The 18,102-nt window shown below is 39.2% G+C and overlaps 2 protein-coding genes across 6 annotated transcripts in view; one reads left to right on the top strand and one right to left on the bottom strand.

Annotated features, from left to right (window-relative positions):
- The window catches only part of LOC114474023 (zinc finger protein OZF-like), a 122,123-nt gene that overhangs the window by 40,913 nt on the left and 63,108 nt on the right, over positions 1–18,102 (bottom strand). The window lies entirely within an intron of this gene.
- Positions 7,262–17,325, top strand: LOC114474026 (zinc finger protein OZF-like). Of its 3 annotated transcripts, none has more exons than XM_028463887.1 (3): positions 7,262–7,518; positions 12,683–12,880; positions 16,884–17,325. In XM_028463887.1, exons 1-3 carry the CDS (start codon positions 7,482–7,484, stop codon positions 16,946–16,948), a joined length of 300 nt encoding a protein of 99 aa, XP_028319688.1. In that variant the 5' UTR covers positions 7,262–7,481; the 3' UTR covers positions 16,949–17,325. The 3 variants fall into 3 exon arrangements, with proteins under 3 accessions (XP_028319688.1, XP_028319686.1, XP_028319687.1); XM_028463885.1 differs by lacking the exon at positions 16,884–17,325 and adding an exon at positions 14,104–15,654; XM_028463886.1 differs by lacking the exon at positions 16,884–17,325 and adding an exon at positions 14,104–15,654 and having other exon boundaries at positions 12,695–12,880.

Here is an 18,102-nt window from a genome sequence, read left to right on the forward strand (position 1 = left end):
TCTATTTGTATTTCATTTTCCTTTTAATGTTTATTTATTGATTCATTAAATTATAAAATAAAAGTGAAACAAATAAATTACATTTGTATTTTATTTTTTATTTCCACTTTTATTTGTCAATGTGTTTTTATTTTTTGCAAAAGATCTTTGTATTTTTGCATTTTTTTAATTTAATGATGTATTTATATTTTAACTTTTGTATTTCTCCCCCCACTTGTATTTATTTATTTGTATTTAATAATTTTGGCAGGTTTTCCAACCTTGGGGTCGCGACCCCAGGTGGGGTCGACTGGAGTTTAAATGGGATCGCCTGAAATGTTGAGTAATTGTGTAAAGAAAAAAAAAAAAAAATTCTTTTACAAATTAAAATCATATGCAACTTTATTCTATACTTTCACTTTGTCAAATATAAATCTGGTTATTATTATTATTATTATTATTATTATTATTATTATTATTATTATTATTATATAAAAATGCACTATAAAAATATCTGAGCTGGCACAACTTGTTACTAATATTCACCAAAAGTGATTTGTACCATGAAAACAGCAATTTAATCTCTGCTTAGCTAAACAAAAGAAGCACTGAGCATTACATTTGATTCTTTAGTGTTTGTTAAATATAGCTCATGATGCTCAAATGTTACAAGTAACAGAAATGGGTTTTTGTTAATAATGCAGGTGTTTTTTTAGATATATTTTTGTCAAATAAAACACTTGTATTAATAAATGAAGCTGAGTTATTAAATGTTAAATGTTGAGTCTATTGCACAGCTCTTTGTTCATTCTGTGAATAATAGGGTTTTGGTTGTTTTGATGTGGTTTTACATAATAAAAACAAGCCCAAATGTTATGTTGGTTCATTAAACACCACATATGTATTTAATTGTACAAAAGTTCAATAAACATGAAGCAGATTGTGTGTCAGTGTTTTCTGTTGGAGTTTTTTTAAATTTTTTTTAAAATTTTTTTTATGGAAATACTTTTTATTTAACTAGCAAGGATCTGTCGACACTGGTTGGTGCCACAATTCAAGGATCGGCTCAAAAAATGAAGAATAAAAAGAGGAAGAAGGCGACAATGGTGGTGGCGGGTAGGCAAGCCTGTATTGGAAATGAACCAGAGAGTGCAGGGAAAGATCTAAGTACTAGTGAAGATGGTATGGAGTATAATCAGGGTGAGTCAAGCAGTGCAGGAAATAGCGATAGAACATTTGGATTAAGTAGTGACAAAGAAAGAAGGGAGCGAGGAGAAATGGGAAATGAATTTAAGGTTATTTTGAGGTTTGCAGAGCAGGGAGGGATTGCGACAATGAATCCAGTCAGGTTGACTACAGTGCTGAGGAAAGAGGTAGGAGATGTTCTGTTGGCAAAAGTGTTAAGGGATGGAAACCCGTTGGTTGTGTGTAAAGATGCTCAACATAGGGAGCATGCATATGGACTGAAAGTGATAGAACAGCGTCAGGTTGTGAGCTCTAGTTGTGTTGAAATGGGCAGGAGGTGGATTAAAGGACTGATATGGGGCGTCCCTGCTGAAATATCAAAGGAGGAAGTTAAACCAAACATATGGGGTGCAAAGATAAAAGAGGCTAGGCATTTGCAAGTGACTCGAGATGGAGAGAGAGGACATAGTGAATCTGTGCTTTTGGAATTCGAAGAAATAGTGATGCCAAAGAAGGTATATGTGGGTTTTTTGAGCTACAATGTCCGGGAATATGTGCCAGGGCCGATTATGTGTTATAAGTGTCAGAGATATGGCCACACAGCAAAGGTATGTAAAGGGAAGCGCAGATGTGCTTGGTGTGGTGAGGATCATTAATATTCTGAATGCAGTGAGGAGCAACCTCGGTGTTGTAACTGTGGCAGGGATCACAGTGTGGCTTATAGGGGCTGTGAGGTGTTAAAAAAGCAGAAAGAAATTTAGCAGGTAAGAGATCATCAGAAAGTCACTTATGCAGAAGCCGTCAAAGTGGTCAATGAAGGTGGAGGAAGAGCTAAAAAGGATGAAAGTGTGAACTTAAGGATAAAGCACGTGGCGGTGGCTGCAGATCAGGAAAGTGTGGTGAAGGTGGATCTAAAGAAGTTGGTCACTTTCATAACTGCTGCGATAAATTCAACTATGGATGTGAAATCAAAGTCAGAAAGAATTCAAATAATTGTTAAAGCTGCAGGGTGTAATCTGGGCCTGAGTGGACTTACTTGGGGGGAGGTAAGCAAAGACCTGTATTATCAAGCCAGGTCACAGAGGCCATGTACTTGATGACATCTTTATTCTGTAAATTATTTTATTATTACATTGGAATGCTAGGAGTTTGTTGGCTAACGGTCAGGAGCTAAAGAAATACATTGATGATTTGCCCAGTAAACCAGAGTTGGTGTGTATTCAGGAAACATGGCTCTGGTCTTGGTTGGATTTTAAAATCCATAGATATATTACTATAAGATGTGACAGTGGTGAAGGTGGTGGAGGAGGATGTGCAACGTTTATAAGGAGGATGTTCCTTTTAGAGAATTGGGCATAGGAAAAGATCAAGAATATGTGTCTTTGGAAATCTGGACAACAGAAGGTGAGGTTGTAGTGATTAAATACTACAACCCTTGTAAAAGGTTGGACCTGGATAAGCTTTTGCAAATGGAAGGAATGGATCATGGTAGGGTGGTGTTATGTGGAGATTTTAATGCTCACAGTACATTGTGGGGAGGAACCAGGAATTACATTAATGGGAATGTGCTGGAAGAGGTGTTGGAGGACAAGAGTATGGTCTGTTTAAATGATGGTAAATGGACCTGTATTGATGTACGGACCGGGAATACCTCTGCCCTTGATCTCACTTTGGTTACAAGAAACATGGCTGGTGTGTGTGAGTGGGAGGTGGTGGAAGATTCAACCGTGGGCAGTGATCATTTCCCTATAATAACTAGAATTTTGTTTCAAGGAATAGTGAGACAGAGCAGTTTATCTGGAAGATGGATTTTTGCTAAAGCTAAATGGGAGGTTTTTAGAAATATATATTATATTTTATATAAGTGAAAGAGAGATTAATCAAGTAGACCTGAAAAATGATATTGAAACTATTGATAGTAAGATATGGACAATATTAATTGAGGCAGCAGGGCAGACCGTACCTTAAAGCAGTGGGAAAATAAAAATAAAATCAGTTCCGTGGTGGACGGAAGAGAGTAGTGCTGCCGTTGAAGAAAGATTTCAGCATTTAGACGTCTGAGAAGAGTTATGAATTATGACAACTTGGTAAAGTACAAAAAGGCTCAGGCTGTTGTACGAAGGGTTATTAAAAAGGCTGAAAGGCAAAGTTGGCGGGTGTTTTGTGAAAAAATTGGTAGAACTGCACCTGTAGGAGAAGTGTGGGGTGCCATAAAGAGTATGCGGGGTATCCGGAAAGAGCAACACTATCCAGTTTTAAAGATGCAAGGTGAGGTAGCAGTTAAGGCATTAGTCAAAATTCACAGTTGTGATAATTTGACAGAGATGGGTATAAGAGGAAGAGAGGAGACTAAAGCAGGGCACCCTGATGCTCTTATGAGGAGGGAGGACAGTGGAGGTGTTATGGATGCCCCCTTTACTATGGAGGAAGTAAATAGGGCAATATCTAGATCTGTTGACTCCTCACCAGGTAAGGACAATATTAGTTATAGCATGCTCAAGAATCTGGATCCTAAGGTGCTCAGGAAAATCTTGGGGTTTATAATAAAGTATGGGAGACGGGTTTTTTGCCAAAAAGATGGAAAGAGGCAGTTATTGTTCCTATTAGAAAACCAGGAAATGATTCTTCTAATCCAAGTAATTATAGACCAATAGCTTTGACATCTCATATGGGAAAGATAATGGAAAGGATGATTACAGATCAGTTAGTGTATTATGTTGAAAGCAAAGGAATTCTGTCACAATATCAGAGTGGATTTAGAAAGGGGAGGGGAACAATGGACCCTGCAGTATGCTTGGAGACAGAATTAAGGAAAGCACCAACTAATAAAGATTCAGTCATGGCAGTCTTTTTATGTAGAAAAGGCTTATGCCATGGTTTGGAGGGAGGGGCTTATGATTAAGCTAAATGAAGTGGGTAAATTAGGTCGAACTTTTAATTGGATTAAGGATTTCTTGTTTGACAGGCATATTCAGGTAAGAGTTGGGACGAAGATGTCAGAGCTGTATTCTGCAGAAAATGGTACCCCCAAGGCAGTGTGATAAACCCAATTCTTTTTTGTATTATGATAAATGATGTTTTTGAACAGGTTGGTCATAGTATTGGACGGTTGCTGTTTGCGGATGATGGAGCATTATGGAAAAGACGGAAGAATATTTGTCATATAACAAGGAAAATGCAAGAGGCCATGAATATTGTTGAAAAGTGGTCTTATTCATGGGGGACTAGGTTTTCTGTGGAGAAAACTAAGCAATGGTTTTACAAGGAAAAAGAGATTTGATGCAAATATTAAGATATATGGACAAGATGTGGAACAAGTGAAGAAGTTTAAGTTTTTAGAAATGTGGTTAGAGTCTGGATTAACATGGAATTTTCATATAAATCATATTGTGTCAAAATGTAAGAAGATTCTAAATGTGATGAGGTGTCTTTCTGGGGATGGGTGGGGGGCAAGTAGGTCAGCATTAAAGAAGATATATAAAGCTCTGATTAGATCCGTTTTAGATTATGGAAGTAGTGTATATGGATCAGCCGCCGTAAGTGTGTTGAAAAAGCTGGAGGTAGTGCAATCAAGTGCATTGAGGATTTGTGGTGGGGCTTTCAGGACTTCTCCTATTTCAGCCCTTCAGGTTGAGATGGGCGAGATGCCTTTGTATTTGAGGAGAACACAATTAGTAATGAATTATTGGGTGAATCTTAAAGGACATTTTGAAGATTGTCACCCTGCAGTAAGAACACTATTACCTTGTTGGGAGAGTGAGAGGGCAAACCATGATTGTTTTGCATGTAAAGGGCAGAGAAATGCGGAGATCATGAAGATAGATCAAAAAAACATTTCTTTGACTGTTCCATTGACGGTTATTCCTCCGTGGTTGTTTCCAGCAGTCTCAGTAGATTTTAGTTTTTTGAGTAAGGAGAAATCACGAGAGTTTATTGGGAATGTGGCAGTGTTGGTAGAGGACCGGTTGAGAACAATATATAGCTCATTCACATCAGTGTTTACGGATGGTTCAAAGGATCCTAACTTAGGAAGTACAGCGTTTGCATTTGTGATTCCAGCTCTTCAAGTAGCAGTGAAAAGGAAAGCCGCAGACCATTTGGCAGTTTTTACAGTGGAGATGTTGGCGAATTCATCAGTGTTACAGTGGATAGAAGAATCACAAGTGAAAGAAATAATTATCTGTTCTGACTCGAGCTCTGTTCTAATAGCAATTCAAAATTTTAAGTCTTCTAGTAGACAGGATTTGGTGAATGAAATTGATGAAAACTTGTACAGACTTTATAGGAGAGGTTTCAAGGTTTTATTTTTATGGATTCCAGCACATAGAGGAATAAGCGGTAATGAAACAGCGGATAAATTAGCAAAACAAGCACTTACTTCAAATGAACCTTCTATGGACATACCTTTTAGTAGGACAGAGGCAAAGTCATTTATTAAAAAGAATATCATGGCAGAATGGCAGGCGTGTTGGGACTCATCAAACACGGGGAGACATTTATACACTATACAGAGTACAGTGGGTTCTAGAAGGAGCACCACTGGAAGTAACAAGGAAGAGAGGATCTTTAATAGATTGAGAATAGGACATACGAGGCTGAATCAAACTTTACATCGCATCAAAAAGCATGATACAGGATTATGTGAGCATTGCAACGACCAAGAGAATGTGGAGCATGTTCTTTTAAGATGTACTAGATATGCAAGACAAAAACAAATTATGCTTCAGGATTTACATCATCAGGGGATGGAGATTAGTGTGAGTAATGTTTTGAATAAAGTTAAAATGAAAAGGGTAATCAAATTCCTTAAAGATTTAGAAGTTTTGGAAAGAATATAGTTTTTTTTTTAGGATAGTGTTATTAAGAATAATGTTACGGGCCCCAAGCTCTGGGGCTGGTGTTGCAGTGATATGTGCAATCTGAAAAACACTGTGAGTGAACAAGAGCAATGAACACGAGGTGTTGCCTTCAATCCAGATTGCATTTTCTTTAGTCATTCACAAATCACTCTATTTCAGTACCACAAATGTACATTCCGCACTCAGTTTCCATCAACAACATATCAATATAAACACACAAAGACACATAACATCATTTCACATCATTTATCACTTTCTAAATAAATGTTCTTCTTTAGCTACTAAACTCACTCACAAAACCAATTTGAGTTTTAGCTAACACTTAAGATGGTCAGAGATCATTAACTTAAATCCTAAAATTAAAGTAAAGTGCATATTAAGAGTTATAAAAATAAATTAAACTCCCAAAAGCGTATTTATTACTATAACATACAAAATAATAAAATAACTATAAACAATGTGGTCACATTTTTAGGTGCACCACGATAAGGATAAATATTAGGAGTTAGGAAAAGGATAAATTGCTGGTTCATACTCCGATACAGTAGGTGGCGGAAAATGCACCTTTATCTGATGAGTGCCACCTGCCAATAAACCACATAAGAAGAAGAAGAAGAATGATTGGCTATGGCTGCGTCATGTTTCATGGTAGCCAATCAGAGCCAGCACACGCACCACACACACACACACACACACACACACACACACACTACAGATTTGATGAATCAGCAGAGATGGTGAGCGTGGAGCAGTCTGATGAAAAGTTGTCATTTTTAAGGTGACGATACAAACACTACTTTATATTAATTGTGGTCAAAGACAAGAACGTACATGTGAAGTGTTCATTATATCCAGGAGTGAAGACTTTGTCCACATCCGTTGTAAACAGCTCAAATTTAATGAAGCACCTCACAACGACACACACATCTAAAAAATCTGAATTCTTTGATACATAGCAACTTTTTTTTTTATTTTTTTTTTTTTATTACAGCAACGCAAATAGTTACTTTCCTTGATAATCATTTACTTTTATTATAGATGAATTCAGTTACTAACTCCGTTACTTTTTGGATCAAGTAGTGAGTAACTATTACTAATTACTTTTATAAAGAAACATTCCCAGAACAGCTTGTAATATTAACAAAATAAGAAATTAAAAAGTTGCTCCGATGTCAAAGCTGCTGATCGTCCGCTAAGTGGCAGTAAAGTGCGCTTTGTGTTACTGTCAACCACCATTAAAAACCACCGAAGAAGAAGAAATGAACGGTTCTCCGTGTGTTTGTAATGATCAGTTTAAAGAGTTCAGATAAACCGAGCACACATCTGTGCTGTACAATAGAGTGTTTAATGAACCATTCTTCATTGGAGGGAAAAGACGTAAACGAAGGTCGTTCACAAGATAACACGGTCACCAGATTGACCGCGACACCTTCGAGTCTTTAGCTTAGCTTTAGCAACATGATGACAGACTCTTCAGCTGAACAACACTCTGCAGGTTTGGACTTTTCACTTTTATCATCAGATAAGATCAGATAATACTCTGTTAGTCCCACAATGAGACATCTGATCGGCTGATACTAAAACCCGGAGACAGAGTAAATGCATTAGACCGGTTGTTAGAGCTACTATATTTACCAGAGACAACATATTTATTTCTCATTATTGTTTTGTTGGGCTTTATTTACCGGTGAATTGTTCCTACAGCATTTCACCAGGTAACAGAAACCATTTTTATTTATTTATTTTTGTTAAATGCCTCAATTTGTCATATTTTTCTTTATATATATATAAAATTGTAAATTTATTCGACCTTTATTGTATTATTTTGTTAAATTCCTTATTTTTTTTTTATATTGTTATTTTTTTCTGTGCAGCATCTATAATTGTATATTGTAATGTGTTTGATTTGTGGTTGGCATTGATCGACATTGTGTCTGAAGATGAAAGTTTACCTCACGCTATTCTTGTATATTTAACAGTGTATAAATATTGTTTTATTGTGAATAGTTCAGTTATGAACATATGTACATCTGAATGATGTAACAGTTTTAAAATTAAAAATACAACTTTTTCTGATAATCGAAACGATGTGACCCACACTATCAGATGGTTAGATTATATATATCTTTTAAAAGCACCTTTCAAGCCACCCTTGGACACTTTACAATAAAAACGGTGCAATACAATTTAAAACTGAATATAAAAAGAAAAGAGAAAAAAAATATGGAATTGCAGATAATATGGAGATCATGTGAATTAGTATGTACTATGATTTCCATAATTAAAAAAGTAAATATAAAAACTGATTTTCAAGTGTTTCTGAGCAGTGCTGCTGCCTGGTTTGATTGGTGTAGGAACTACTCGCCAGTAAATAAAGCTCAATAAATCTCTGCAAAACAATAATCAGGAATAAATATGCTGTCCCTGGTAAAGATAGTTGCTCTAACAACCATACAATGATAAACTTGGTGATATTACAGCCTGTATATGCATTTACTCTGTCTGCGGCATGTCTCCAAAATGTCACAGGTTTAAACAAACTCCCAGGCCACAACAACACAAACACAACAAAAGCCAGGTTGATTTGGTAAAGGTATAAATTTATTAGGACTATGAGTTGAAAAATATAAAAAACCCATGATTTAAGTTAAAAGTTCAGTTAAAATGTCAAATCAGCCCTGCAGGACAGCCACCCCACCAGAGTAGTTCCACATTCCGAAAAGATGGGTGGAGCTACGTATTGCCTTATTATCCACATGTCGTGCTCTCAACCCTGGGCTGTTGTGTGCAGGCACTGTCCCCCAAGTGCATGCAGCGTCCCTGGCCCCCGAAGCATCCCCGACGTTCCGCCTCCGAAGAAACTGCAAGAGGAGTGGAAAATCACTGGCTGCACTATGCACTCTCAGCCGTCACACACACACACACACTGCAGCTGGTGCACGTCCCTGTACTTAACGTGTGTATGGCAGATCAGCCTGTTCCATGCATGCATATGTGTTCCAGGTGCATGCTCTTGTCCGTTCCAACCTCTGGTGTGTCCTCAACGTCCCACTCCCAATGGCCCGCTGCAGCTGCAAGCAACAGGGCAATCACTGGCGGAAACATACACTCGGGTCTCTCACCCCTGCACACTACAGCTCTTGCACATCCCTGTACTTAGCGTGTGTCCCCCTCGTCCAGGTCCGCAGGTGCACACCGTCGTTACGCGGCAAGAGCCTGTCCTTCTGTCGTCTCCAGGGGGAATCCCACAAAGCGTGCTGTTTGCAAAGCGTTCCCTGCGCTCTATCCACCCTCACTCGAAGCCACACAGGTCCACACACTCCCTGCTTCCTCGTTAGTTCTGGGATAGAGCTCTCTGCTTTCTCATCAGGTGTGGCCTTTTATAGTAATTATTGTCAGCATGTGACCAATGGCTGAGAGTCTGGCTCATGAGTGGAGAGTTCATATGTACCCACTGTCACAATTGTTCAAGCAATAAGCCCATGCAGAAAAGATTTACACAAATCAAATCACATACATTTCTAAAACTTCATACATATCGATCCGGGAAGTGACGAAGCTGTGAACCAAGATGGCAGTGGAGTGAGAAAGGGGCAGAATCGGTTTATGTAGAAGTATGCAGACCGGATTATGTTATTGATATGGAAGTGAAATGATAGGGAGCTGTCGAAGATGACACCCAAACTCTTGACCTAAGGGGAGGGGGACACAATGGAGCTGTCAATGGTGAAGAAGAAAGAGTTGAATTTGATGCCAATAAGGAGGAGTTCAGTTTTTTTTGGAATGAAGTTTGAGGAAGTTGGAGATGAACACATTTTTTTATTTCTTAAAGGCAGTGACTAAGGGAGGAGGGGGGAGAGTGGAGTCAGTTTACTGGACAGATTGAGCTGGGTGTCATCCGCGAACCAGTGAAAATGAATACCAAATTTTCTGAAAATATTGCAGAGTAGAAGCAGATAGATGATAAAGAGAAGATGGCCCAGTACGGAGCCCAGGGGAACACCAGAAGTGACGGAGGAGGGCTGGGAAGTGAAGGGTTTGAGTTGGATGAACTGAGTACGGCCTGAGAGGTAGGAGTGAAACCAGTGGAGGGGGGTGCGAGTGATGCCAATGGAGGAGAGTCTATTGAGGAAGATGGAGTGAGAAATTTTGTCAAAGGCTAAACTCAGATTAAGGAGGATGAGGATAGAGATTAAACCGTAGTCTGCTGCCATGAGGAGGTCATTGGTGATTTTGAGGAATGCTCTTTCAGGGCTGTGGAGGAGACAGAAACAGGATTAGAATTTTTTGTAGAGGCTGTTTTGAGTGAGGTGGGAGTGAAGTTGAGAGGCGACTATTTTTTCTAAAAGTTTTTAAACGAAGAGAAGGTGGAAAATGGGGCGGAGGTTATTGAAGTCATTGGGGTCTGTACCGGATTTTTTCAGAATGGGGATGATGACTGCAGATTTAAAGAGAGAGGGGACGATTTCAGTGAACAGGGAGGAGTGCATAATGGCTGATATGAAGGAAGGGGGGTTGAGTGATGCTATTGAACAAAGAAAAAAATGTCCTATTGCCAGCGTTTGAGCAGATGAGAGCAGAGTAATATTGAGATTAAGCATGAGAGATGGAGTCCTTGTAGTGAGATAAATGAGCTGTATATACGTTTTTGTGGATGGTGAGACCGAATTTCGTGTAAAGCCTCTCGAGCTGACGACCTTTAGATTTCAGGGTGCGTAATTCGGGGGTAAACCAAGGGGAGGAACGGGTAAAGAAACCAAAATGTAATTTAACAGTGACAAGTGAGTTCAGAATGCAGGTGAGGCCATTATTGTACTGTGAGACAAGTTCATCAGAGAACGAAGAGGAGTCCAGAGTTAGACTGTTAATGCTGGAGCAGAGGGAGTCCATGTTGATGTTTTTAATGTTGCGAAAAGAGATGACACAAGGTGGCTTGGTGATGGAGAGGCGAAGGGTGATGTTGAATGAGAGAAGTAATGGTCCGTAATGTCGTTCGTCAGCAGTGCAGTTGGTGGGGGTGACTCCAGGGTGTGCCCTTTTATGTGTGTGGGCAAATCAGAAAATTGGTGGAGGCCGAAACTGTTGAGGGATGACCAGTGTTGTCCATGTGTATGTTAAAATCACCCAACAAAATTACATTTGGTGAGAGAGTGAAGAGGTGGATGAGGAGGGCTGAAAATTTGTTTAAAAAGTCACTGTGTGGCTTGGGTGGGCAGTAAACGGTGGCAATGATTGTGGGTGTGGGACCAGATATTTGACAGGCAAGGCATTTTCGTGTTGTCAGAGGGGGGAGTGATACTTAGTCGCATCATTGAGCTGAGAGAAGTGTCCGGGTTTTAGTATCACCCCATCTGATCGGTACAGCAACAACAAATGAAGAAATAAGACAAATAAAAGGAGTAAAATTAATTATTTACTCATTTATATACAGGTAATTGTTTTTCAGTCACACATCACTCATTAACACAACTGTGGTAACATGGGTCAGAGCAGTCATTGGCTGCTCCATAAAAGTGACCTCTTGCTTGGTGCTCGTCTACCCGTTTACTGCCCGTTTACTTCCACGCTCTTTCAGCGCCGGGTGGCAGTGCGAATGGTCACGGCGTAAAGTTGGTGTCATGCCACTCTGGGACCCGTGCTTCTCCTATTACGATTGATGGCTCCGGTGTCTGCGCTCCTCGTATTCTTTTGTTGACGCCACGAATTTAAGCCTTAAGTGATGCTGCCATTTTACCCGACTTAAAGCTCTGTGTGTGTTGCTAAGGTGTGGCCTGCTTCGAGCCGTTTTCCGCCCGCTGAGTCTGGGCTTAGCTGGGATTGTACAAATCAGCTGCCGGCTGGAACAGCTGTTTCTGAGGCTTTTAAATAAAGCTGCCACACTGTTACTGCATCCAGCTTACTGGGACTTTGGCTACAGTCTGGTGCAGGATAGTCAAGAGCAAGAGGTCAAAGGGAGCGCAGCATAGCGGAAGTCACTTTTATGGAGCGGCCAATGACTGCTCTGACCCATATTACCACAAAACAACAGTTTTCACCACGTGTTTACTGTCTCCTAAAAACACAAAGCTGAGATTAAAGTCAGAACATACTTCCTTATTCCCATAGTTCCAGGTGGAGCATAGACCATCAACAACCCCTCGCTGTCACACTCTGATTTATATTAACTAGTACAGTGCCCGTCAGAAGTATGTATTCATATAGTAGGAGCTCATTTATGGCCAAATGAGTATGTGTTTAAAGGTTGGATGTACGAAGAGGTGTACATACTCTGTAGTGTTATAAAAGTGCAAAGTAAAATAGCGTGTGCGATTTCCCTGGTTTAATTCTATGGGACAAAACAAAGTTTACCATTTTAAAACAGTTGATGCTGTTATTTGAAGCATGGAGTGCTTTATTTATAACTTCAACAAGTATATTTAGCAAAAAATAAAATAAAAATATCACTGTCTTCTCATAAATCTAAAGTGTTTGTGCTTTTTTTGTCGTGGAGCTTCACACATACATAAATATCAGTACACACACACATTCACTCATACTTGTATTATAAATGTCATTTATAATAATTATTACATAATTAGACTGATATGTAAAGTAGAGCTGAGTCTAATAATGTGAATAATGAGTGTAGAGACGTCTCTGATGGTCCTGATTGTGTTCAGTGTTGCCTGCAGATGTTCCTGATGGTGTTTCCTCTAAACATGGACTGAAGCTCCAGGATCATCTCCACATAAAGAAGGAAGAGGAAGAACTGTGGGAAAGTCTGGAGGAAAAGCAGGAGACGGATATCACGGCTGTTACTGTGAAGAGTGAAGATGAAGAGGAGGAAGCTCAGTGTTCTCTGCTACACTGGAGACAAAGTGAGGAGAGTGTGTGCGTGTGCGAGTGTGTGTGTGGGTGCGTGCGTGCGTGCGAGCGGGGGGGGGGTGAAACATGAAACTACTAATGTACTCAGCTACTTTAAAGCGAAAGCGGCTCAAGCCATTCCTCTGTCTACATCCCCCAGAATGCCTTCGGTCAGGGGTTGTTAATGGATTTTTTTCTGACGAAGTTCAGTGAAATTATCAAACATTCTATCGCACATATCTTCTATTTCTATTTATTACATGTCTATCACGAAATGTATCGTTATCATTTTATCACCCTGGCCTATTAAATAGTGCTGTTGATTTATCCTAGTCCAACTTTTAACATTTTAGTAAAACTATTTTCATTTTGCGTTTTTAGTTGTAAAATGTCAGTGAGTGCCCTTCAAGGGTTGAACACCGGCTATTACAATTGAATTTTGCTATTGGCTGAGATGGATTATTTGAATTCTCGTGCGTCATCAACTTTCACTGTTGGCCCCGCCCCTCCAATAAAAGCTGGGAGGAGGGTTTCTTCCAATCACAGCTTTCAGTGAGCATTGATTGACAGTTCCATGCAGAACTCCTCTCATCAGCGGAGTTTTTTTGACCAACCTACTGTATGTATGTATGTTCAACACGTGTGTATTCCCGTCTGCCTCCGTGTGTGCGCCAACGTTCTGGTTGCGTGTGCGCGTCTTCCTGTTTGTGTGTAAGTGACATTCCAGGCTGAGCAGAGGCTGGAATGCCAGTGATAGTCTCTGTAGTGTTGTGTGTGTGCGTAAGTGCAGCTTCACGTGGGGATTGTGAGTGTGTGATTGTCGTATTTGATCACAGATGTCACTGCAGCACAGCGCTACCTGAGTCAGCATGTCTTACTGCTTCAGTAGTAACGCCCGTAATCAAGGCAGTTTTTGAATTTCACTCCGAGTGGCAGGTCATCAGAAAGCAGGTTTTTATTACTCTTTAAAGTTCCCTGGATACAAAACTGTTGCAAATGTAAACGTGAGCTTTTAGTCTGTCATAGAGATATTTACTGTACATTCCACAAGCCTGTCATATCATGAGATTTCCTAGCAACATTTAGTCTGTTTACTTTGAACAATAATGTGTTAATGTGACATTTCCCAAAACAACTACACAATAATACAATACTATAAAAAAAAAAACACAAAATTGAAAGAAAATATACACAATTACAACAAAATCAAACAAATTGTTTTTTGTTTCCTGTAAAGGAGAATCCACTCATGGACTGCAGCTCCAGGATCATCTCCACATAAAGAAGGAAGAGGAAGAACTGTGGGAAAGTCTGGAGGAAAAGCAGGAGACAGATATCACTGCTGTTACTGTGAAGACTGAAGATGAAGAGGAGGAAGCTCAGTGTTCTCTGCTACACTGGAGACAAAGTGAGGAGAACATCAAAGGAGAACCTTCAACCTGCAGCTCAGCTAAACTCACGAAAGGAGAACCAAATGGAGACATCAGTGAAGGCCCAGAAGCAGCAAACACTTGTACACAACCAGACAGTGATGGAGAGGAAACAGACTGCTCTGACACTGAAGACAGTGAGGATTGGAGGGAACCTTTGTCCCAGTCTGAAGCTCAGAGTGAACACATGGACATGAGCTGTGAGAGCTTTCAAACATCTGAGGTTAGAACTGAGAACAACACCAAAGGAACATCACACAACAGAGAGAAATCCTTTGGATGTGACGTGTGTGGGAAACGATTTGGACACAGAGGACATCTGAAAATCCACATGAGAAGTCACACAGGAGAGAAACCCTTTGGTTGTGACGTCTGTGGGAAACATTTTAGCAACAGAGGACATATGAAGAACCACACGAGAATTCACACAGGAGAGAAACCCTTTGGTTGTGATGTTTGTCAGAAAAGATTTATTACCAATTTTGAACTGAATAATCACTTGAGAATTCACACGGGGGAGAAACCCTTTGATTGTGACGTATGTGGTAAACGATTTAGAAACAGAGGACATCTGAAGAACCACACGAGAATTCACACAGGAGAGAAACCCTTTGGTTGTGACATTTGTCAGAAAAGATTTATTACCAAGTTTGAAGTGATTTATCACATGAGAATTCACACGGGAGAGAAACCCTTTGGTTGTGACGTTTGTGGAAAACAGTTTAGCAACAGAGCACATCTGAAGATCCACACGAGAATTCACACAGGAGAGAAACCCTTTAGTTGTGACGTGTGTGGTCAATCATTTAATTACAAGGCAAGTCTTTCCAGACACATGAGAATTCACTCAGGGGAGAAACCCTATGGTTGTGATGTTTGTGGTCAAGGATTCAGGTCCAATAGTGAAATGAAACGACACGTCAGAATTCACACAGGAGAGAAACCTTTCGATTGTGATGTTTGTGGGAAACAATTTGCTTACAGGAGTAGTCTTTCCGGACACATGATAATTCACACAGGAGAGAAACCCCATATTTGTGATATTTGTGGTCAAACGTTTTACCGCAGGTTTGATCTGAAGCGACACATGAGAACTCACACAGGAGGTTAATGTTTTGGTTTTGATGTTTGTGGTCAAAGTGTAACAGATAAGCCAATTATTTTCTGACTTATGAGGAGCTACACAGGAGAAAAACCTGATGTTTGTGGTTGAGGAGGGTGAACACGTTACACTTTGCAGTGGCTCCCTGTATGTTTCAGGATAGATTTGAAGGTTCTCTTACTGGTGTTAGTGTTTTAACAATCACATCATTTTGAAAGATGTCATTTTGTAATGCTTTAAAACACATTAAAGATCGACCAATGGAAAAAAACTTCTGTCCTACATTTTCTCACCATCTACGTTTTTAATGTGTTCTTATAACAGGAAAGTTAACAGAATATGATGGGAAATGTTTAATTATAATTTATTTTATTTACATATTGTTTTGCCAGACACACAGGCTAAAGTAACAGCAGCAGCAATACACTGATGAAACATAGAAATATAAATCGAAAAAAGAAAGAACATGAGTAAAATGATCATAATCATAAAATTAGTTAATGGTTAAATATTAAAAGCAGAGTGAAACAGGTGCGTTTTGAGAAGAGATTTGAAAGATAGGTCAGTACAGTTATGAATATGTCTTGGATTATACTTGGACTGCATTAAGAAATGTGTAATCATGAAATTAATTTAATTCAGCAAAATTAAATTAATTTGCACACAGCTTAAAAAGGTTTGAATCTCGTTCCCAGGGGCGGCTCTACCGGGGTGGCATAGGGTGGGGCCTTGCCACTCCTGCTGCCACCAAAATTATTATTATTTTGCTATCTATGTCAGAGTTGAATAGATTTCTTCCTGTATTTCTCTCCAGTTAGTGTGCACACACGCAACTTCCTCTTCCTCCCTGACATACAGAGTGTCACTGCGTTCTCTGTTTTTTTTTTTTTTTTTTTTTATTGTTTTAGCTCACCATCGCCACATTATCCATGACTTCCACACACGCTCTGGTCGAGTATGCGCTGCTGGGAACGTCAACTCTGTACGTAGCGCTATTTTCTCTCTCATAAACTCCTTTCCTCTCTCCCTCTGAGCTCTGCTGAGCACGGATGATCTCACATCCAAAGGTGCACTGCTGCCTCCTACATGTCACCTATTATTTTGCTATCTGGCTCACAGGCTCAGGGTGTTTTCTCGTAATCCTCGTGAAAAAAACGCAAATGACGAGTTATCTCGTCAATGGCACAGAGTGAATTAAAAGCACCAAACAACGTTTTTTGAATATAATACCACTTTCAGTGGAATGACTTGCTTTGACCTTAACTGACCTTAATGTTCACGTTCAGTATGTGTATGTGTACACTTCTTGTTGTGTGCCCATGTCTATATCTTTGTCTTTGTTGTTGTTATTGTTTTTCTTACAGGTCGCTGGCTGAAAATTCGAAGGAGTCCAATCAAATTCTACAAAAGAAAAGGGACATTTTAAATGATTCATCTAAGTCTGAATGTTTCCCCCTCTTTCTGTTTCTGATTGTTTCCATACAGAAAATGCCACTGCTTTTGCGATCCTGCCTCCTACAGCCGTCATGCCGGGTCACTGCTTCTTTTGATGACGAATGGGAATTAAAGGGATGTATTATCCATAACTACAACTGAGAAGCAAAGGGGAAATTGATTAAAATAGACACGTGACAATGACAATATGACATATTGTGGATATTCTAACATATCTATTCCAGAGACTACAGAGACTTCCAATAGAACTCAAAAACTGGTTACATCTTCAATCTTCCAAAAAGGAGCATACAGCATACCCTGGCTTTGACCCTTTGAGGCCGTGGAAGAGGAGGTCGAGGAGGCTGGAGGATACAAAAACGGGTGGGAACAAGAGAGAGGAAAACAAAGACATCCAAAATGATCAGATAAGTGATTTTCCAATGATATTTATCATATAGTTTTAAGAATCCAAATGTATTCTTATGTAAAAAAAAAAAAAAAAAAAAGGAGGGGCCAGCGTCCCTCTATTTTTATTTTTGTTTTATCACAGAAAAATGATTTACCTCAAAACCCTCCAACCCCTTCCTTCTCCCACCAGCACTTAGCGTGCAAAGCCACAAAAACACTTTCAATGGGTTTAAACATTTTTAAGGGTAAAATTAAGTGTTCTCAACATTGAGTTGGTGGCCCAATCTGGGTCGCTTTAGATTTAAATAGGGTCCTCCTGAAATTCTTAATAATTGATCGATATAAATGAGAGATAGTTTAAAGTTAAGTAACTACCGAGCCTTTAAGGAAGCTCTCCAAACCGCTATGGCTCATCACTCCTACGGATGGGATAAATATAGAGAGCAAAAGACAATATGATTGTTCGACTCAACTTAACTTTAATTCTGTCTAACCTTAAAAGGGCCAATAATCTTGCTTAAATAGGAGACACTTTTGCCACCAATTTAGCTTCAAAATTAAGAAAATTAAGTCTCAAATAACAATTATGAGGGACAATAATAAAATAAATGAACTGACAAATTCAGCTAACCCTAACCCCAACATTGTTTAAGGCTATACATTGCATTTAACAGTTATTATTATTATTGTATAATTGTACTACTACTGTATTATTGTTATTGCTATTCTTATAATTATCATTATATTCTCATATTATTGTATTTTTTTTATTATTGTTAATACTTTATATTATAGTTAGCAATGAATAATTCATTTAAAATTAGGTGGGTTAATAGATTGCTCAAGGAAGGAGGTAACA

Source organism: Gouania willdenowi, chromosome 13 (assembly GCF_900634775.1).
Source record: "Gouania willdenowi chromosome 13, fGouWil2.1, whole genome shotgun sequence".
Taxonomy (NCBI): domain Eukaryota; kingdom Metazoa; phylum Chordata; class Actinopteri; order Blenniiformes; family Gobiesocidae; genus Gouania; species Gouania willdenowi.